The following is a 22,927-nucleotide window of genomic DNA, read 5'->3' on the forward strand; positions in this document are numbered from 1 at the left end:
ACAGGAGGCCTGAAGGATGTTTTAACTCATACAAGATGCAGCTATCCCATGTGAAACTATTCTTTTTTGCAAGATCTGGAGATCCGGAGTTCCAAACGATCACTCCCTATCTCCTCCAGTTTGCAATGTCTGTCACCATCCCAACAAGATGTCACTTTGGTTTGGATTAGCATCTTATCCCATCAACAGGTGGGTGTCTTCAGTATTTGACAGAGTGCAAAAGATTGTGTTGATGAATCGGATTTGAGTGGATTCTTGAAGACACTGGAAATTCAGGGGGGCAACAGAAAACAGCATCTTGCCAGCAAGCACTAGAGGTGAGGCGGTGGAATTCCTTTAAAGAAGGAAGCAAAGCCGTGACTGATGGACTTGGTGCGCTCCAGATGCACTTCCAGAAATAGAGAAGCGTGGAGTGGTTCACAGTGTCGAACCTGGTGCACAGGTCAGGCAGCTGGACTATCACCATGTCTACATATACTGTTAGCAAATTGTCTAAGATATCCCAGTGAGTCATCCCAATGCCATGCTGTGGTCAAATCCCTGACTTGTTGGGGGTCTTGGCTCATGTGAAAGTCAAATATGAACATCTACCTTTTCTTCCATCTTTGTAATCACCAGCAATTGTTTTTTAAAATCTTTGAATCGTTGCTGACCTGTCCTTTTTTTCCCAAAGCAGCAACCAGAGGCTTCTTACATGGAGCGAGAACCTCCCTTTGTGATAGTCACCCACTAAGAAAGTGGCGAGCAGGGAAATGTGTTGGTCAATTCATGAAACCCCTTGCAACAACTGGCCCAAGAAGTGAACTAGTGAGTTTAATTCTAGTAAGAATCTCGTCAGAATATTGTCTAGCTTTAACTCTCCAATCTAAAAGGCTTACCAGATACGGATGGCGCATAAGCCAACGCATTTCACGCAACAGATGGTGTAGTAGTCACCACTCTACTCCCTCCTGTAAATGCAATTATTTCTTGGAATAATGTTAACAATCTGGTCAGATTTCTCCTGGGTAGCTGCTGAGTTCATCAAAACATGATCAGGAAAGAGACTGCGGCCAGCAGTGCGGAAGACCTTCCTTGCAGTGGCGTGGGCTTCTGTGATCAACTTTTACCACTGTTTATTGTCTGTTACTATGGTCTCCTGTGTGACACTGTCTTCTGTGCTGTAGGCGTTCTTACTTTTGGTCTGTATTTCAAGATGCCAAGTCACTAGCATAACAAGATGTGGAAACCGTATGCTGCTTACATTTTTAATAGGGGACATCAAGCTAATCGCAGCCCCCCACCCCACCCCCCGAGAGGTCTTGGTGAGTTACTTAAACTGTGGTTGGCTTTGTGAAAACTACACCCCAGAGCTCTTGCTAGAAGCTCAAACCCTCATGTCATTCCATCCAAAAAGGTTAGTGCAGGGGCACTTACAAGATTATGGAGATGCAGATTAAAATGTTACACCTGACATGTTCAGCCCCTGATTGGTCAAGACACTGGAAATGCGATGGTGTTCTATTTGCACTACATCAGCTTTCTGTGGTTAGTAGAATTATGCTACCCGCAGGTCAATTCAAAGTGCTGTGGGGACAGGAGAAATTTAAAAAGGGACAATGGAGCAGGGGACCAGCTGCCATCTTTCCACACTTATTAAAGCACTGGTCTGCTCCTGCCAGAACTCTGCAGACAGACACCCTAATAACCTGCCCGGATCCGACATGTGGCTTTCTGGACATCGAGCCATACGCAGTCTGTTCCTCTCTAGGTACGACAGGCCCTTCTCCTGGACTCTGGCCTAACATGCCTACATCAGGTGCTGGCTTGTAGGTGAGAAGCAGCCCCACTGAAAGGAAGACATCCCCATCATCCCAGGACCAGTCGGCTATCCCTCCTGGTGTGAGAAAAGGCCTCTTTTTGACGTGGCTAGCCCCCACTTTTTGCCTTATGTTTGATATAGTCAAAAGTTGTAGTGCCCAGGGCCCCTGCTAACCAGGCAGCACCCTTTGATTAATTGGGAGAAAATAGAAGCATTGTGGGACACAGGAGCTAGTATTACCATGGCAACTCAGCACCCGGTCCACTCATATCAGTTCCAGGAAGGGAAGTCTTATCCTTTCACCAATGCCGACAATGAGACAAAGTTCCATCCCATGGCTATTGTAACCTTTCAGTGGGGGGGGGAGTAGCAGGTTGTGTTCTCATCCATCCCTGTAGATTGCCTGCTTGGTAATGACCTGGAGCATTCCCCCTGAACTGAAGTAGAGCTGAAGACCCATGCAGCAATGCTAGGGATCCCTGACTGGGCAAGTGTCAAGACAAGGACACAGAGCAAACTTCAGAGAGAAAAAGGAGAACTGGATCCTGAAATAGTGGCCCAGCCTCCAAGAGAAAAAGCAAGAAGACTGGGGAACCAGCTTCTAAACAGATCCCAAGACAGGACCCCTCTTCTCAGGAAGAGAAGTCACCCACCTTGGAGGGAATGGAGTCTGAGGAGCTTGGTCCTTACCACCCAGAGCTCTTGGGCCCAGGGGGACCTTCCAGGGAAGATCTGTGCCTGGGGCAGAGGACCTGCCCTACTCTTGAAAGCCTGAGGCAGCAAGCTGCACAGGAGGAGCTAGGAAATGTCAGTGGAACCCATAGGGTTTACTGGGAGGAGGGGCTCCTGTACACTGAGGCCAGAGACCTCACGCCTGGTGCAATCAGGACGGTGGTTAGTGCCCCAGACGTTCAGATAATTTCCCTTCACTCTAGCCCATGACATTCCCCTAGCAGGGCATCTGGTCCAAAACAAGGCATGGAGTAGAATAGTGAACTACTTTTATTGGCCAGGAAAGTCCCAAAAAGTGAGGGACTTTTGTCAGTCCTGCCCCACCTGTCAGGCCAGTGGCAAAGCAGAAGGGCACTTAAAGTACCCCTTAATGCCACTTCTAGTGGTTTGGGTACCCTTTGAAAGGCTAGGGGTTGACATTGTTGGCCCCCTTGACCCTCAAACAGCGTCAGGACACATATTTATACCAGTGGTAGTGGATCATGCCACTAGGTAGCCTAAAGCTATACCCCTTAGGACCATTACTGCAGTTGCAAAAGCCCTCCTGGGTATCTTCACCAGGGTTGGGTTCCTCAAGGAGGTAGTATCAGACAGAGGGTCATACTTCATGTCTGCATACTTAAAACACATGTGGCAGGAATGTGGGGTGACCTATAAGTTCACCACCCTATACCATCCACAAACCAATGGGCTGGTTGAAAGATTTAACCAGACCATAAAAGGCATGAGTGGAGGACTCCCTGAAAAGCTCAGAAGGAGATGGGATGGCCTGCCTTCCTTGTCTGCTGTTTGCCTACAGGGAAGTGCCACAAAAGGGAGTAGGTTTTTCTCCATTTGAACTTTTGTTTGGGCACCCTGTTAGGGGGCCACTATGGTGGTCATTCTGACCCTGGCGGTTGAAAACCGCCAGGGCAGAGTGCCGCGGAAGCACCGCCAACAGACTGGCGGTGCTTCATGGGCAATTCTGACCGCGGCGGTAAAGCCGCGGTCAGAAAAGGGCAACCGGCGGTTTCCCGCCGGTTTACCCCTGCCCCAAAGAATCCTGACCCCCTTCCCGCCATCCTGGTCCTGGCGGTAAAAACCGCCAGGAACAGGATGGAGGGAACGGGTGTCGTGGGGCCCCTGGGGGCCCCTGCACTGCCCATGCCACAGGCATGGGCAGTGCAGGGGCCCCCTAACAGGGCCCCATAATGATTTTCAGTGTCTGCCTGGCAGACACTGAAAATCGCGACGGGTGCCACTGCACCCGTCGCACACCAGCAACTCCGCCGGCTCCATTCGGAGCCGGCTTCATCGTTGCTGGGGCTTTCCCGCTGGGCGGGCGGCCTTTTGGCAGTCGCCCGCCCGCCCACCGGGAAAGTCAGAATGACCGCCGCGGTCATTTGACCGCCGCGGTCATTTGACCGCGGTGCGGTCTTCTGGTGGTCTCCGCCCGGCGGGCGGTGCCCGCCGGGGTCGGAATGACCCCCTAAGTCTTGTAAGGGAAGGCTGGGAGAAACCTCTCAAAAAGTCAGAGCAAGATATTGTGGACTACGTGCTTTGCCTACATTCAAGAATGTAGGAGTACAAGGAAAAAGCCAGAAAAAAATCTTGAGGCCCGCTAGGAGCTTCAAAAGCTCTGGTATGACAAGAAAGCTGCTGTAGTGGAGTTCTAACCAGGGCAGAAAGTTTGGGTGTTGGAGCCTGTTGCTCTAAGGGCCCTCCAGGACAAATGGTCTGGCCCTATCCCATACTTGAGAGAAAAGGTGAGGTCACTTATTTAGTTGACCTAGGCAGTTGCAAAAACACCAAAGAATAATCCATGTCAATCACCTAAAATCCTTTGTCGCGCCACGGGCACCCACGGACTCTCCTGCTTGGGCTGTGGTGGGGTTGGCGGTCTGTTTTTCAGGCCGCTAGGCCTGCCGCTGCCTTTTTTCTCAGATGCGGTGCGAATTGTTGCTGGTGGCGAGGTAGAAGGCCCAGGTTTGGGCATCTGGCCTCACCACGTTCAAGGTGCGCATGGATGGTCACCGCGGGGAGTCCGTGCCCTCCCCTGGCCTTTCACTTACCTGGTGCCTAAACCTGAGGGTCCTTCTTTTAATTCCTCTTCTTCTCCCTGTGGGGCCATATCTCCTTCTTCCCAGGGTTTAGTTCTTTATCCCTGCATGCACCAGTTTCCTTTTTTCTTCCTTTTGTATGATGGTGCTTTTTCCTTTGGCATTTTCTTAATCCAAGATGGCGTTCTTTCTTCTTCCTGCATGTCACTTACTGTTTAGTGGTATATAAGTAGCCAGATTCTTGTTCTCCTTGCATTGCAACACTTTCTTTTGGTGGTGGTCCTCGCTCTGGCTTGCTATCCTCGTTGAGTCCAGTCCTGTTCCTGTTTACTTCAGCTACAGCCTGTTTCCTGTTTTCCGGCCTTTGAAGTCCTGGTATCTTGACGTGTCCTTTTTCTGTTCCAGGGAGTTCCTGTTTAAGAGGTTTTTCCCCTTTGGGTTTTTGCTCTGGGACTCCTTCTGTAGGGAACAGACTGCAGTGGCGTTCCTTTGTCAGCAGCACCGTGGCTACCAGAAGGGGTCGCCCCTGTCTCAGCCAGAGAGGAACGTACAAGAACCAAGGTCGCACTCCAGCTTCATCTGACCAGGGTGGTAAGCGGAAAGCAGATTGCGACACCCTTTTATAATAGAGCTGATGTGACCATGCTCATGGTTGCAGATGAGGGGCAGGAAGATGAGAGTGAACCTCTCCCTGATCTCCTCTCCAGCAACCAACAAGATGGTTCTGTGAATCGAATGGTCTCATCAGACACCCTCACAGGCCAACAGTAAACTGACTGCAGGCAAGTCCTCAGCCAGTACGCTGAACTGTTCTCTCTGACCCCTGGAAAGACAAACTGGTGTACCCATGATGTGGACACTGGTAACAGCTTGCCTGTCAATAACAAGATTTATAGACACTCAGACCATGTCAGAGTATAGAAGCAGAAGTTAAAAAGATGCTGGATTTGGGTTTCATTGAACCCTCTGAGAGTCCCTGGGCTAGCCCAGTAGTTTTAGTCCCCAAGCCTCACTCGAAAGAAGAAAAAAGGGAAATTAGGTTCTGTGTGGACTACAGGGGCCACATCTCTGTGACAAAAACTGATGCATACTCAATTTCAAGAGCTGATGAGCTCATTGACAAATTAGGGGCAGTCAAGTATCTGAGTACCTTTGATTTAACATCTGGGCACTGGCAGATTCACCTGACCACAAGAACAAAAGAGAGGTCAGCATTTCTATTCCTAGTGGGCATTATCAGTTCACTGTTATGCCCTTTGGATTAAAGAATGCACCTGCCACTTTCCAGAGGTTGGTGAAACAAATCCTTGCTGGGCTGAAAACCTTTAGTGCAGCTTACTTGGATGAAAATAGCTGTCTATAGTTCCACCTGGCAGGATCACCTGATCCACCTAGGGAAGGTCCTTGAGGCTCTGCTAAAGGCAGGTCTCACTATCAAGGCCAGTAAGTGCCAGATACAGCAGGGGAAAGTTGTCTACTTGGGCCACCTAGTTGGTGGAGGCCAAGTGCAACCCCTCCACTAGTTGCCCCCTCACAGAACTAACCTCCAATAAAATGCCCAAAAAGGTTAATTGGACAGTGAGTTGTCAAAAGGCCTTTGGAACTCTGAAGGAAGTTGTGTGCTCTGCTCCAGTTCTACAAGCCCCAGACTACTCCAGGGAATTCATAGTCCAAACAGATGCTTCTGAAATGGGAATAGGAGTGGTCCTTTCACGGAAAAATGATAATAGACATGACCAGCCAGTTGCTTTTATAAGCAAGAAACGACTTCCTAGGGAACAAAAATTGAGTACCATAGAGAGGGAAGCCTTTGCTGTGGTTTGGGCCCTGAAGAAGCTGAGGCCATACCTGTTTGGCTCTCACTTCATTGTTCAGACTGACCACAGGCCTCTCAGATGGCTACAACAGATGAAGGGTGAAAGCCCCAAACTACTCAGGTGGTCCATTTCCCTACAGGGGATTGAATTTCAAGTGGAACACAGACCTGGGACAGCCCATGCCAATGCAGATGGCCTCTCCAGTTTCTTCCAGTTAGATGATGAAGACTCACTAGGGAAAGGATAGTCTCGTTCTCTTTCATTCATTCTTCTTGACATGGTTAGCCCACACTTTTTGCCTGATGCTTAATATAGCCTAGAAGTTGTAGTGCCCAGGGCCCCTGCTAACCAGGTTCCTGGGGCCAGAGCTCTTTCCCTAAAATTGCTGTGATGCATTGGCACAATTGCATACACCCTTAACTACCACTATAAGTCACTAGTAAGTGGGTACCTATGTGCCCAGGGCATGGGGTACTAGGGTTAGGCCCCTGAGGGCAGCAGCACTGATTGTGCCACCCTCTAGGGCCATACATCCAGATGCACCCAGCACTGCCATTGCAGACTGAGCGTCCTGTTGTAAACCTGAAACACAAATCTGACATGGCTCACTGCTTGTGTGCCCTGTCCACCATGCACTGCATTTACTATGGGTAAGACACCCCTCTGGCAGGCCTTACAGCCCTAAGGCAAGGTGTTCCATACTATATGTGAGGGCACAGCTGTATGAGCAATATGCCCCCACTGTGTCCTTGCCAAACCTGGGACATGGTGAGTGAACAGAGGAGCCATTTCTGCATGTACTGGACACTGGTTAAAAACAAGTTTTCCAGCTACACGAGGGCCATTCTGAACCCTGGGTTGTTTGGTATCAAACAACTCAGGATGATAAATCCAAACTGGTGCCAGTATTGGACTTATCCCTAAATGTACCCAGGGGCCACCTTGGAGGTGCCCCCTGCAAAAGCTAACTATCCTGCCATGGTTGCTGACTGGTTCTATTCAGCATGCCACCTCCAGACAGCCAATATACAAACCTTGGGGGGAGAGCCCCGTCTCTCTGGTTTGTAAAACAATGCCCTTCCTGGGTGGAGGAGCTAACATCCCCTCCCTCAGGAATGTGCAATGCTCTGGTGGTCAGCTTCAAAGGGCTTACCGCCCTTGAAACTTGACCCCCAGGCCTGCTGCTAGGAGCAGAAGGGCTCCCCTTTTGCAAACGCCCACTTTTGGTGGAATCAAAGGCGGGAAACCACACAAAGGGAAGAGGGAGTGCCCCCCCCGGCATGCACCACCCTTAAGGTGTTGCTTGCGAGGTGAATCCTCCATTTCATTTTCCTCCATCTTAGATGGAAGGAAAATAGTCAATTAGGTTTAGGGTAGTGACCCTTCCCACAGGAAGTGGTCACTATAGTGGGTGTAGCCACCCAAAGGTAAGTGTCCCATTGGACACTACCAGGTTCCCCCTAAAACATCCACTACATTCAGTATTTAGTGGGCTCCCCTAGACCAAGAAATCAGATTTGAAAGGACAAAGAAGACCAGCACCAAGAAGATCCAAGGCACAAGAACTGTGGACCTGCTCCACGAAGAAAAGGCGGCAAACCCTGCCTGCTGCACCCAGGACCCGACAATCACTGCTGCGGAGGAGCTGGACACTGGACTGACTCCAAGAAACCCAGAGGACCTCCAGGCTCCACCAATCAGCTAAGATCTTCCTTCTGAGTGGAGGTACCACTCTGCACCAACCAAGGAACCAGCAACCCAGTGAGGGTCACTTCACTGACTGGCCGATATCTCCTGAACCGAAAGTTGCAGACAGACTTCACTTCACACCAATAACCACAAGGACAAACCGCGCAAGTGTAACAAGTTTGGTGGCACTGCACTCTCTAGTGGCTGTACCCTACCAATACCCTTGGTACTGGTCAGCTGACATTGCACACCAAGAACACCAGTTCGCCCAGAGCTGAAAAAGGACCAGGAGGAAGCCCTAGTGAAGGGACTTCAGGAACACCCCAGACTTCCTGCCAGAGTGACCCCATTGTTCTGTACGTGACCAACAGAGAGACCTACCTTCAGAGCCAAAGGGCTCCTTTGTGCACAGCCTCTGGCTTACCAATTTGCTCTGCACCAGGCCGCCCTTTGCCCTAAAGTGAAGAACCAGTTGTGCCCCCAAGGGTCCCTCACCCCTTGTGACTTCGACCCTCCCAGGGGACCCCCAGGCGCTCCACCTTTAAAGCTGCAGAAACAGACCTTTTCCAAGTGGTCCCCCTCAGGGGCTCTGCACCAGCTCCAAGAGACTTTCCAACACTGCTCCCGCCAGAACCAGGAGCCACGAGAACTTTTCCAGCTGGCACAGTGTGCCCACCGATGACCTCAACCAACCTGTAAAAGCGGTACTTGGTAAACCAACTGTACAATTTTATATACATTTTTAAAAGTGACTGCCTATTGATTCCTATGGTGCGTAATTATGCACAGAAAGACTGCACTTATTAAAACTTCAAAAATCCGTATCTTAAAAAGTACTTAACCAATTTTGAAAATCTTGATCTTAAAATTTATATAAAAATCTGAAGTATTGTAATAAATTGGTCTCGAGTTATTCCTTCGGATGTGTGAGATGCTTGATTGATGGTGCGAGTACAACAAATGCTTTGCACTTCTCCAAGATTAGCCTAACTTGTCAACCAAGCTACCTCAAAAATTGGAGCATTAGGTGATCTAGGTTTTACCTCTGGAAGCCAATGCGTGGTTGCCTGGACCCCCTGCACAGTGTGGCTAGCTTTGCACACTACATGAAGGTCCAGCCTCCTGCAGCTAGGATCAAACAGCTGCCTCAAGAAATGTATCTCAGAGCTAAAGCGGATGCTGACCACGAGGCAGCAAAGCGCAGGCGAGAGCTTGATTAGTGAACTTATCAAGCAGACACACTCCACGTGACCCTAGGCATACCCTTCCACAGCACTTGTACAGAGCAGGCGTGTACCCTGTTCCTTGCGTGCAGCTAAAGGGTCTCGATTCACACTCCCTGTGCCACTGAGGTCCAGAAGGCAGTAGCTCTTGGGTGAGAACTTGCTGTATGGATGCAACAGGTAAGATGTTTCTAGATTTTGTGAATACTCAGGTACCCTGGCCACCTTGAGTAAGGTGTGAGGGTACGGACCTAGAAGAGCCCTTTGGGAACAAGAGAAGGATAAATGTGAGTGATCAGAGCCGAGACACAGCCTCTACAGGGACCCTTAACCACAAAGTCAGGTGCCACGATGGGCCAGGACATAGAGGGGAAGTTAGAAAGACCCTTCGGTGAATTGTAGTTTTTGAGATCCCAGTCAGTTTTGGAGTTCATTATCCCTAAATCACATTGTGTGGTTTCATTGCCCTGAAGCGCTATTTTGGCCACCAGAATTTTTTTTTTTTTACCGCAGTCTGTGAACTTGTAGATAGGGGATACCTGGTACTTCTACACACAGCCAGTGTTTATCCTTCAGATATGCCATGTATCTCTCAATGTGGAGCCCTATACACTCCTGATTTAGGGGTACAGACTCTTCAGAAGCAACACTTGTAACTGCATTTTAATCTTCCATGATTGCCTAGAGTCCTGTGTTACTGTGTGTCCGGTGCACAAGTTCACACTACCTCCCATGAGCCAGGAGTTGCCTGAATGCTTGTTCTCACCTTCCAATGGAGAGCCTACGAGGTTGGAGCTCGTTACTGCAACCTGGAGCTGGTGCAGAGTTGGAGCAGGTGGAACTTGCAGAGTTTCAGGCGGTGGAATTTTGCTGAGTTACCTAAAAACCCTGCGGGTGGTAGAATTTGGTACGTTGCACCGCTCACGCCGATGTTTAGCGCCAGAAGCTTGTACCACACTGTAAAATCTGCATGAATGGCACCACACGGTGTGCCAAACGGCGCTACTTCTTTCTGCCGCTCGAGTAGATTTTCAAGCTTTCTCAACACAAGCAACCACCCATGTTGAGAAATTTCGACAGAAGGTGGTGTAGCACTCTATTCTCACGCTCGCACTCTTCATTTTAATGCTGGCAAACAGCGTGTGAGTAAAAAACTCTGCCACATGGCAATTGGCAGAATTGGAACTCTACCCTTGGGCAAAAACCTTCAAACTCTGCTGGCGGAGTGGAGTTTACCACCAACCCCTAGTACACAGCATGTGGAGTGCGACCTTGGAAAGCACTAGAGGGTTCTTTCCACCATCAAGAACTTGAGAAAAAAATCCCTGAACCTGAGGCCAGCGCTTTGAACTCAAAGTGGATGGATAAGTGCCGAGAAGGCCACAGCTGAGGTTAACTCTTCTGGCTGTCACATAGAAGGATCTCAGCTGGCCACACCACGGGTACCGCCTTCTTCACAGTAACCCGCTGTTGACCTAATCAAAGTGTCACTCCCCGTGGCAGAAAAATGCAACCCTTGCTGTCCAAACTACACAGCACCTCCTGTAGCTGGACCACAGTTCTCCTACTGGTACCACCAACACAAACCAAAACTGACTCAGGAGCTATAGTCTATGCTCAGAGCCTCCCACACATGTCAGCTTCCCATGTTGGATGAGGGGGTTTACTAGTTTTTAGGTCGAGTGCGCAAGCGCTTTGACCCATTGTAAGTATTGCGGGCTTTTACCACGCCCATCACTTTCATTCGTTCGTGGGCATCCATTTCAAAAGTCCCTCGATGTTGTTGGTAAATGCTTTATGTTTGCCCCTCCTTGGGACGGTTTTGTTATCGCCTTGCAGACTGACCCTGTTACAGGGATAATTGCACGATTGCACATATACTTCAGCGTCGGCTGACTACTTTTTTGTCTGTGTCTCTCCTTCGCCCTCATGCTCATGGCAGCCATAGCGCTTTGAATCGGCTCCCACTGCCGTCCCCAGCACCTCCTGCCAGTCCCTAAGTTTCCTGCTCGTGTCTGCCCATCCCCCCCCTCCCATGTTGTTGCTTGTTCTAAGTCTGCTCAGGTGGAAGGCAGTTGAACGCCAGTCTTGCGCTTCTATGTGACGTGATCAGTTTAAGTGGTCTTCTGGGAACTGCAAGCTGGTTTGTTGGTCTCCGTCTTCTTGCACGTACCACGCAAGTGTCATTTCTTTGCAGGCATTTGGTTGTCTTGTTTGATAACGGGCTCTCGTGCAAGTCGTGTTCACCACTTGCACGTGATCCTGTAAAAGGGGTGCGGAGCTTAAGCTGCTTTAGCTTTATTTTGTACTGGGCTGGAAGGCGAGGCTCGAGGCTTGATTGCGTTGTATTGGTTAGAACGTGATTCATTAAAGGCTACAGTCCATTGAAGAATATTTCCACTGACCGTAGGACGCATTGCTTGCGGAATGCACTGTGGCTTGCTTATTTTAGCCATTTACTTTTCATAGGCCCATTTACACATCCTAATGTTGCATTTTTGAACAGAATTTGGGATAAACAGAATTTGGAACCCACTCAGTTCTGTTGCTGCCAATGTGATGGCATGTTTGTGTTTTACCCAGTGTATGCCGACTGAAATGTATTAGCTATTGAGTGGGACCACTGACGATACAGGATTTTTACCAACTCGCAAGTAGTATTCTGGTAGTTGGAGTCTGGTAGTGGTGGTAGGTGCAAGCAGTATTCTAGTGGTTCGAGTCTGATAGTGGTGGTTGCAAGCAGTATTCTGGTGGTTGGAGTCTGGTAGTGGTGGTTGGAGTCCGGTAGTGGTGGTTGCAAGCAGTATTCTGGTAGTTGGAGTCTGGTAGTGGTGTCTGCAAGTAGTATTCTGGTAGTTGGAGTCTGGTAGTGGTAGTTGCAAGCAGTATCCTGGTAGTTGGAGTCTGGTAGTGGTGGTAGGTGCAAGCAGTATTCTGGTTGGAGTCTGGCAGTGGTGGTTGCAAGCAGTATTCTGGTGGTTGGAGTCTGGTAGTGGTGTCTGCAAGTAGTATTCTGGTAGTTGGAGTCTGGTAGTGGTAGTTGCAAGCAGTATCCTGGTAGTTGGAGTCTGGTAGTGGTGGTAGGTGCAAGCAGTATTCTGGTTGGAGTCTGGCAGTGGTGGTTGCAAGCAGTATTCTGGTGGTTGGATTCTGGTAGTGGTGGTTGCAAGTAGTATTCTGGTAGTTGGAGTCTGGTAGTGGTTGCTGCAAGCAGTATTCTGGTAGTTGGAGTCTGGTAGTGGTGGTTGGAGTCTGGCAGTGGTGGTTGGAAGCAGTATTCTGGTAGTTGGAGTCTGGTAGTGGTGGTTGCAAGCAGTATTCTGGTAGTTGGAGTCTGGTAGTGGTGGTAGGTGCAAGCAGTATTCTAGTGGTTTGAGTCTGGTAGTGGTGGTTGCAAGCAGTATTCTGGTAGTTGGTGTCTGGTAGTGGTGGTAGGTGCAAGCAGTATTCTGGTTGGAGTCTGGCAGTGGTGGTTGCAAGCAGTATTCTGGTGGTTGGAGTCTGGTAGTGGTGGTTGCAAGCTGTATTCTGGTGGTTGGAGTCTGGTAGTGGTGGTTGGAGTCTGTCAGTGGTGGTTGGAAGCAGTATTCTGGTAGTTGGAGTCTGGTAGTGGTGGTAGGTGCAAGCAGTATTCTAGTGGTTCGAGTCTGGTAGTGGTGGTTGCAAGCAGTATTCTGGTAGTTGGAGTCTGGTAGTGGTGTCTGCAAGTAGTATTCTGGTAGTTGGAGTCTGGTAGTGGTAGTTGCAAGCAGTATCCTGGTAGTTGGAGTCTGGTAGTGGTGGTAGGTGCAAGCAGTATTCTGGTTGGAGTCTGGCAGTGGTGGTTGCAAGCAGTATTCTGGTGGTTGGAGTCTGGTAGTGGTGTCTGCAAGTAGTATTCTGGTAGTTGGAGTCTGGTAGTGGTGGTAGTTGCAAGCAGTATCCTGGTAGTTGGAGTCTGGTAGTGGTGGTAGGTGCAAGCAGTATTCTGGTTGGAGTCTGGCAGTGGTGGTTGCAAGCAGTATTCTGGTGGTTGGAGTCTGGTAGTGGTGGTTGCAAGCTGTATTCTGGTGGTTGGAGTCTGGCAGTGGTGGTTGGAGTCTGGCAGTGGTGGTTGGAAGCAGTGTTCTGGTAGTTGGAGTCTGGTAGTGGTGGCTGCAAGCACTATTCTGGTAGTTTGAGTCTGGTAGTGGTGGTAGGTGCAAGCAGTATTCTGGTAGTTGGTGTCTGGTAGTGGTGTCTGCAAGTAGTATTCTGGTAGTTGGAGTCTGGCAGTGGTAGGTGCAAGCTGTATTCTGATAGCTGGAGTCTGGCAGTGTGGGTTGCAAGCAGTATCCTGATGGTTGGAGCCTGGTAGTGGTGTCTGTAAGTAGTATTCTGGTAGTTGGAGTCTGGCAGTGGTAGTTACAAGCAGCATTCAAGTAGTTGGAGTTTCGCTTTTAACATTCTAATCAAGGGTTACAAATCACCCGTGTGTATCAGGGGCTTATTTTCAGGGGGGGGGGGGGGGTTGTGGTGTTACAGTCCCTAATCAATGAGTTTTCTAACTGAGTATTCAGACTTGCTAAGTCACTACAGAGTTATATGGAGGGCCCTGCACTCGGGTCAGTGGCACTGCTGACTTGCTGGGGTGGAGTATTCTTTTAGATCCAAGGTAAGGCCTTCCGTTCCTTGTAGGCTGTGCCGCTCCTGACTGTGGTGTTACTGGTTGGAGTGATTTGAGCAACAAACAACATTTTAGTCAAAAAGGGGATACAACTATGGGCCATATAATTGCATTAAATACAACTGTAAATATTTATTAAAAAATAAAATCCACTAAAATCTATCATTTATTATATGACATGGTCATTTGTTTTTCATAATTACCAAGCTAAGGGCCATATATGTACTGAAGCATTTTCCAATAGACACAGAATGGGTGAAATCCTTTGGTACATCTGGCCCTTAGTTCCTTGTTTCTTAGGTTCCTATATTCCATTGCAAATTTGCCGTCTTGAATTTGGGCTAGCCAGCACTTGTGTACAGCTCCATCCCAAGTTATCAGACTGGGCTGCCATTTAACTCATGCTTCCGACAGATCGAAATCTTTACAGCATGAAGTATCTAGCATACTTACTAAACGAGGCGCTTTGCAAATAATTTCTACTGTGGACTGTAAAAGGTTGTTCTCACCAGTGATTTACTTTATCTTGGTCTGCGGGTCACAGTCTCTCTTTTAGAGAGATTATCCCTACTAATACATTTTAAATATGATGGTGAGTAGTTTATAAACTCAAAAAAATATAAACAATACTTTCTCAGTTAAAATATTGGCAAAATGACAAAATCATATCTTTCTTACTTTTTTGGAGCATGGTAAAATTATTTCGTTTTTAATTTAGAACAGATAATTGGCCACTTAAAATATATTATCTGCAGGGCCACTGGAATTATGTGGCAAGAAAAGACCAAATTATGAGGCAGGGTTGACCAATTGATGTGCTAAAAAGGTCCAGTTATGAGTTTGCAACGCCAATTGCTCTAACTCAAGCAAATGCAAGACCTATTGCATTGCAAATGCTTGTTAGTTCTGCGGTCATGGCGGTCACCAGGGTGGCCTTGTTCTTGGGAGCCGGCACACAGGCACTCCCAGGTGAGGAGGTGGACCACCTCTATCCTCTGGTACTCCACTCCCACTCCCCCAAGGCCATACTCACGTCGTGTCCAAGCGCCTTCTCCTCACGCTTCCGTTTCACCCCGGCCGGGCATGGCTTGTCCTCGCCGGCTGCACTGACCATCGGTGAGGTGGATTTACTCTGCATGAGGAGAGCACATAGGAAGAGGGAATTATACCCGGTTCATTAAAGGCCTGATGATCGCGAGGAATTTCCCTAGAAGCCGCCTGCTGAAGGGATGCATGTGCACTGGTTTAAGAGCATGTGATTGGTTGTGGACCCCTGAGCATGCCGTTGGAGAATAAGAGGTTGGTTGTGCAGCCTTGTACATATGATGGTGATGACATCATAGGCAGCGGATGACTTGGCGTATGTGATTGGATGGGAAGCGTTGTGCATGTGATGACTGCATAAGCAGTAGGGGGCTTCAGCGTATGTCATTGGTTGGTGAGCCTTGTGCATGTCATGACATCATAGGCAGCGGATGACTTTGGCATATGTGATTGGATGGGAAGCTTTGTGCATGTGATGACTGCATAAGCAGTGGAGGGCTTCAGCGTACATCATTGGCTGGTGAGCCTTGTGCATATGATAACAGAATATGCACTGGATGATTTTGTGTATGTGATTGGCTAGGGAACCTTCTGCATCTGTGCGCCTGTCTTCGGAGGAGAAATCACACAATTAGACGGATATACTCAGCTAGCTATACTCCTCTCTCACTTCCATTTTTAAACACCTCAATAAGCCCATTGGAAGAAGTGATGATTTGTGCGCTGGAAAAGCACATCTGCAAGACGGAAATGCAGAAATGCTCATAGTTTTGCAATAGTGACAAGTGGGGGAGCAGCCATTGGTAAGGGAAAATTGGTAACATTGTCTATTCTGGCTAAAGGGGTCGAATATTGGGGTGAAACAAATGTATCAATATTCACAAAGGGTGCAGAATATTGCAGGCTTCATTTTGAAGCCAGAATGATTATAGGAAGGTAGTTTTTGGTGAGAAGAAAACCTCGACATTTGGGAAGAACAAACCTCCCAACTTCATGCACCACTGGCTGGGACCTCACTGGTCGGACGCACCCATCATTAAAGGCGTCATTACGAGTTCGGTGGAAGGTTTAGGCCGTCTGCCGAACTTCAGATGGGGAGGTTGCCGCCATAGTGGCTACCTCCCGGCCAGGCTCATTTAAGGCCATATGTACGAAAGCTTTTTCCCATAGGCACAGAATGGGTAAAATCGTTTGTTATATCTGGCCCTTGGAGTAGTCGAGCCAGCGGTAATGCTGTAGCATGCAGGGTGCACCAGCACCCTCGCAATGTTCACTTCTGTTCTGAACATTGTGATGGGGCTGGCCTGGGAGACCTCTGTACTGCACATGCCACGTGCATGGGCAGTGCAGGGCCCCCCACCGGGGCCCTCTGCACCCGTTCTCCATCAGCCTTTTCATGGCAGCACTACTGCCGTGAAATCGCTGGCAGAGAACAAGGTTGTAATCCCCAGGGGAGCGCTGCTTGCAGTGCTGCCCTGGCGGATTAGGACTGCCACAACCACCAGAATCTCTGATCCTGGTCGGTGCTGGAGGTCCGACCGCGGCACGACTGCCGTGGTCATAATATGGCGCTCAGACCAGCGCATTGGTGGCGGTCCAACTGCCGCCGCGAGTCTGGTGATCTAGTGACCACCAGACTCATAATGGGGCCCCAAATGTGGCACTGATCACCCGGAAGGCCTTTAACCAGAGCTCTGCTGTATTCGCCTAACTTGCTTTTCATAATTATGTGCGATTTTAGCAAAACTCTGTGAAATATGAATCAATCATTTAACATTTTAGTGTTAAACGCGCCCCTGCACCAATCCCCGACACAAGGAAGTATCCTGCATTTAAGGAATAGTGCAGAAAAATCAAAACACCGTGAGCAGCAGCTGCTCATGCTCAGTTGTTCTGCATTTGTGCTAAATTCTTGCAGTAAATTTTAACTACAAACGATGTGGAGTTATGTGAAGTTGTGTAATTTTTGGAATTTCACACATTAATTTGGTGTAAATTAAATTCCCTGAAATTATACCAACATAATTAAAATTTCGGCCAGGTTAATTGTATTGTACTGTAATAGTATTTATATATCGCTTGCTACCCCCGACAAGGCGTCAAAACACTTTTCGGCAAGTAGCACGCTTCTCCAGAACCCAAGATGAATTAGTGGTGGATTAGTATAGGGAAATATGATTACAGTTTTAGTATTATCATGAGTTAATTTGAGCAGAGGATATGTAAGTTTGTTAGTTGGATTGACTAATGTAATGGAGGGCTAGAGAAGGGAAGAATCCAGAAGTGTTAATTGGGAGTTTATAGTTATAGGACGAGGCTTGGGATGAGTAAAGGAGAGCTGGAGGAGGGAAGAGTCTGTGCAAAGGGGTTAGGGAGATCATAATAGCAGGAGGGGGTTTGGATGAGTCAAAGGTGAGATAAATGAGGGAGAATTTAGTAGGATTGTTTGGGAGATCATGGTAGTAAACTGAGGTTTGGGTGAGCTAGATGTGGAAGAGAAGGGAAGAGCTTAGGCAGGGTTCTTTTGGAGTTGAACGTAGTAGAGTGGGTTTGGGATGAGTCAGAGTGGGGGTGGAGGATAGATTGATAGAGACATGACATATGGTGATGGGTAGGCAAAGTAAAGCTTACATGAGAGTACATTTATATTTTTGTATTTTTTTATAATTTTATATATATATACACACACACACTTTTGTTACCATTATTTTTCTTTCATGTATTCATTATTATTTTATAATTTGAATTTTATTAATGGATTTTATTTTATTAATTTTTAATACATTTTTCTCTAGTACAGTAGGACCAGAGTAATAAATAAATAGATATGTAAATACATAGGGGGTGATTCTGACCTCGGCGGTAAAATGCCCTTACCGCCGGTCATAAAACCGCCATAACACCGCCGCGGCCGCGGTCAACCGCCACGGTCATTCTGACCCACAACGGCCAAACCTCCAAAAATCCGTCCTCCACTGCAGCCCGCCACATCGGCGGGCAGCGATAAACTGGAGATGACCAAACCTCCACCGTCACGCCAACAGAAATACGCCCATGCCATTACGACCCACGAATCCACACGGCGGTCATTCAAACGCGGTATTCCATTGGCGCTACACACCGCCGCGGTCAGAATACACACACATCACCAAAACACAGCCACATTGGATAATTTGAAATACACACACCTGATACACATACACACACCACTCCCACACAATCAACCAACTATAAAACACACACCCACATCACCCACAAACCCCTGCGACCAGAATTACTGAGAGAAGGAGAGAGAGACACAGCAGACAATCCCTAGCAAGACACACTGAGGCACACTACACCATCACACACACCACATAGTAGCACAAAGGACCACACACCAACATACTCATCATCACATACACCACCCCACACCTCACCCACACCACCCCATGGCACCCCAAAGGCACCCACGCTTTTCGGACCAAGAACTCTGGGTCATGGTGGAGGAAATCCTAAGAGTGGAACCCCAGCTCTTCGGCTCGCAGGTGCAGCACACCAGTATAGCCAGGAAGGTGGAGCTATGGCAGCGGATCGTGGACAGGGTCAACGCGGTGGGACAGCATCCCAGGAATAGGGAGGACATCCGCAAAAGATGGAACGACCTACGGGGGAAGGTCCGATCGATGGTCTCCAGGCACAACATCGCAGTCCAGAAGACTGGCGGCGGACCCCCACCCACCCCTCCCGAATTTACATCGTGGGAGCAAGAGGTCTTGAACATCCTGCATCCTCAGGGCCTCGCTGGAGTAGCCGGAGGAATGGACTCTGGTAAGTCCAATCTCAACTACTATATCCCCCCCACCCCACCAGCATGCCAACCCACACCCCCACCCTCACCCCCAACCCCCCAGCACATATCCTCCCTGACAATGTCTCACCAGCACAACCCACCCATCCCAACACCAACTCCTGCATGATAACACAATTCATGGGCACCCATCACCTATGCATGACCACTGCACTAACCCCTCCAACCCACTAAATACCCTCACAACACCTCCCTCAAGGGAATGCCTGCACTGGGGAACAAGGGCACCCATAACACGCACGCTATTGCACACACAGAAACAATAACCAAACTCTCTTACCCCATGCAGGACCCGAACGACAACACACCAGCCAGGAGGGTCCAGAACTGTCCATCCCACCACCGGAACAGGCCCACACTGAGGATAGCAGCTCTGTCGACAGTGAACCTGATGACCAGCCCGGACCATCTGGGACCTCTGGGCAGTCGGTTCCCCTCAGGCAGCTACAGGCCACACCAGACCCGACCCCCTCTGCCGACACCAGCACAGCTCCCACCCAGCGGGCCCATGCCTCTGTCTCTAGGACAGCTCAATCAGCGGTGTGTCCGCCACTACAGGGCACCCAGGCTAACCCAACACCCCAACAACAACAGGGACCTGGGGGCAGTGGGAGCGGGCACACCGGCCAGGGGACAGAGGCCGGGGGAAACCGGGCAGCTCGGAGGGCTGCTGTGCGACAGGGGGGGGAGGAGAGGCCCAGGGAACCCACTCTCCAAGAGGCCCTCACCACCCTCATGGGGGCATACCACCACTCCCAAGAAACGATGGCGACGGTACTGGCCAGGTTCACTGAGGTCCAGGCACAGCAGGAGGAACGCTACATGGGGTTCAGGGAGGAGCTGAGAATCATCGGGACCGCAATGGGGACCATCGTCCTGGCCCTCCACAGGATAGAGGACGCGTTGCGGGACCATGGTGCACCACACAGGGCCCCTGTCACTAAGCCGGACCAGGAACAGCCTACCACCTCCGCCGGCGCTAGTGGACAGGAGGTCCCAACACCTCGACAGCCCCCCAGAACCCCACCTCCTGCTGAAGAACAACCACCCCGTAAGAGGAGCCTGAGACCAAAGAAAAAGACAGAGTAGGATGTCAAGACCCCCGCCAGCAGGACATACCCCCTGAACTCTTCCCACTGTCCCACATTGCCAGCCTGTCCAACCATGAACTGCCTCTGCTCCATCCTTCCACAGGCAAAAGGACAATGCACCTGTGAGACTGAGAACTGGACTCTGCCATGGACATTCCTCCACCCCCACCCATCACCCTTAGAATCACATTTACCGATATCTAGCACTGTAAATAAATCACATATTGCACAATAATCTGTTTTGAGTCATGCTGTCTTATTAACAAACGTATTACATATCACTGTTCAATTTCTGTTCTGTCAATTAGTCATGACAACATACCAATGTCAATACGCTGTATTTCATGGGCGAACCAAGCAGAAGTCAGGTACTGAGTCAGACAGCACTGAGAAGGGAAGGGAAAGGCAAAAATTACTGAAAAACATCTGTGGGGAACTACAGAAAGTACAGATGCAGGAGGCTAGAAGCAATTGGGAAATGGCGTGGGTGATTCTTACCTGGGTGTCACTGGAAATACTGTTGTATCACTCTATCCCTATTGTCTGTGTCGTCCTCTGAGTCTTCCTCCTCTTCACTCTCCACAGGCTCCACGGCTTCTACAACACCACCATCTGGACCATCCTCCTGCAGGAAAGGCACCTGGCGTCGCAAAGCCAGGTTGTGAAGCATACAGCAGGCCACGATGATATGGCACACCTTCTTTGGTGAGTACATTAGGGATCCACCAGTCATATGCAGGCACCTAAACCTGGCCTTCAGGAGTCCAAAGGTTCGCTCAATCACCCTCCTAGTACGCCCATGGGCCTCATTGTAGCGTTCCTCTGCCCTTGTCCGGGGATTCCTTACTGGGGTCAGTAGCCACGGCAGGTTGGGGTAACCAGAGTCACCTATTAGCCACACATGTTGTCTCTGTAGCTGCTCCATCACATAGGGGATGCTGCTATTTCGCATCACATACGCGTCATGCACTGACCCAGGGAACTTGGCATTTACATGGGAGATGTACTGGTCAGCCAAACAGACCACCTGGACATTCATCGAATGATAATTCTTTCTGTTTCGGGACACCTGCTCATCGTCTTTTGGGGGTACCAAAGCCACATGGGTCCCATCAATGGCACCAATGATGTTGGGGATGTGTCCAAGGGCATAGAAATCACCCTTCACTGTAGGCAAGTCACCCTCCTCGGGGAAAATGATGTAGCTCCGCATGAGTTTCATCAGGGCAGACAACACTCTGCTCAAAATCTTAGAAAACATAGGCTGAGACATTCCAGATGACATGGCCACTGTGGTCTGGAATGACCCACTGGCCAAAAAATGGAGGACTGACAAAACCTGCACCAGAGGGGGAATCCCTGTGGGTTGGCGGATGGGGGACATCAGGGCTGGCTCCAGCTGGGCACACAGTTCATGGATAGTGGCACGGTCAAGTCTGTATCGAAGTATTATATGGCGTTCTTCCATTGTCGACAGGTCCACCAGCGGTCGGTACACGTGAGGATTCCTCCTTCTCATCGCAAGTCCCAGCGGACGGTGCCTAGGAAGGACAACATGGAGCACAGAGTCAGCCAAAACACAGGTACGTACAGACAGCTTGCACAGTTAAAGAATGGCAATGGGTTGAAAGGCGTGTATGTGTGGCAATGCAAGGCCTAGGCCTGTGTGTCGCAGTCAAAATTAAGCCATGTGGGCCCTTGAAATGGCGGCTGCCTGACCTGTGAAGTGGGACAATGGGATGTGAGGTCAATGCGCTGGCGGGGCACACCGTGGCGGTAGGCGGTCGCAGACCGCGGCGCAAAGCCGCATTGGTTAACATTGAAGCCTATGGGTTTCAGCAGCCAATAACGAAGTGCGCCGGCGGTCGCGGTACGCACCGCCGCGGTACGCACCGCCGCGGACGTGACTGCCATTTTCTATCTGCTTAATCACTCGAGACCTGATCATCCACAGGAGAGGACCTATACTGCAAGTGCTGCTGTGACCTCGGTCTGGAAGATACAATGGCTGCTGCGCCTGGGGAAAGGGCCCCTGCCTTCACGTCTGAAGAGTTGGACAAGCTCGTGGATGGGGTCCTCCCCCAGTATGCGCTACTCTACGGTCCTCCAGACCAACAAGTGAGTACACCGGGTGCTAATGGAATGGGCTATGCCTGTGTGGATTGGGGTGGATGTAAGTTGGTGGGGTGGGGGGCGAATGAGGAGTGCAACGCCCGACAGATGAGAGCATGTGCCATATGGCAAAGTGGGTGGGGGGGGGCCAATTACATCTAACATGCAGGTCATTGATGAGTTCCTCCTTTCCACCCTGTACATGTCTAATAGGTCAGCGCCCATCAGAAGATCGACATTTGGCGTGCCATCGCCAAGGAAGTCCGGACCTTGGGGGTCCACAACAGACGGGGCACCCACTGCCGCAAGAGGTGGGAGGACATCCGCCGCGGAACAAGGAAGACCGCAGAAACACTGCTGGGGATGGCCTCCCAACCTAGGAGGGGTGCCAGTCGCACCATGACCCCCCTGATGTCCCGGATCCTGGCGGTGGCCTACCCTGAATTGGATGGGCGCTTTAAGACATCACAGCAGACACAAGGGGGTGAGTATCAGCACATTCTTCTATCTTTCTGCGCAGTGGAGGCGTCTGGGTGGGGGAGGAGGGCTGTGGGTGACATTAGGCCAGGGCGCTTTCTGTAGTGTAGTCCTCTCCCTTAGACATGGCCCTGTGCCCCCGGCCCCCACCTCGGTAGGGTGACAAGTACAGCCATTGAAGGTCCAGCATCTCCCATGTGCGCGTTTGACGTCTCTTGGCCTGTTGTCTTAGTCAGTAGTACTGAGTAGTGTACCCTGAATGCGCGGCTTAGTGCATTAGGCACCTGTGTCTGTCCTCTCCGCCAACGGTGTTGACATTGCATGCACTCAACCTGGTCTTCTTTTTTCTCCCCCCACCCTTTCTCTTCATCTTCTTGTGCATGTGTGCATTAGCATCATCAGGTGGA

The 22,927-nt window shown here is 49.8% G+C and overlaps 1 protein-coding gene across 1 annotated transcript in view; it reads right to left on the minus strand.

Moving 5' to 3' along the window:
• The window catches only part of TLE2 (TLE family member 2, transcriptional corepressor), a 296,917-nt gene that overhangs the window by 121,001 nt on the left and 152,989 nt on the right, over nt 1–22,927 (minus strand). Inside the window, exon 9 of the mRNA XM_069215878.1 lies at nt 14,980–15,087. Coding sequence (XP_069071979.1) covers nt 14,980–15,087 — 108 coding nt within the window. The remainder of the gene's footprint in view (nt 1–14,979; nt 15,088–22,927) is intronic.

Source organism: Pleurodeles waltl, chromosome 12 (genome assembly GCF_031143425.1).
Source record: "Pleurodeles waltl isolate 20211129_DDA chromosome 12, aPleWal1.hap1.20221129, whole genome shotgun sequence".
Taxonomy (NCBI): Eukaryota; Metazoa; Chordata; class Amphibia; order Caudata; family Salamandridae; genus Pleurodeles; species Pleurodeles waltl.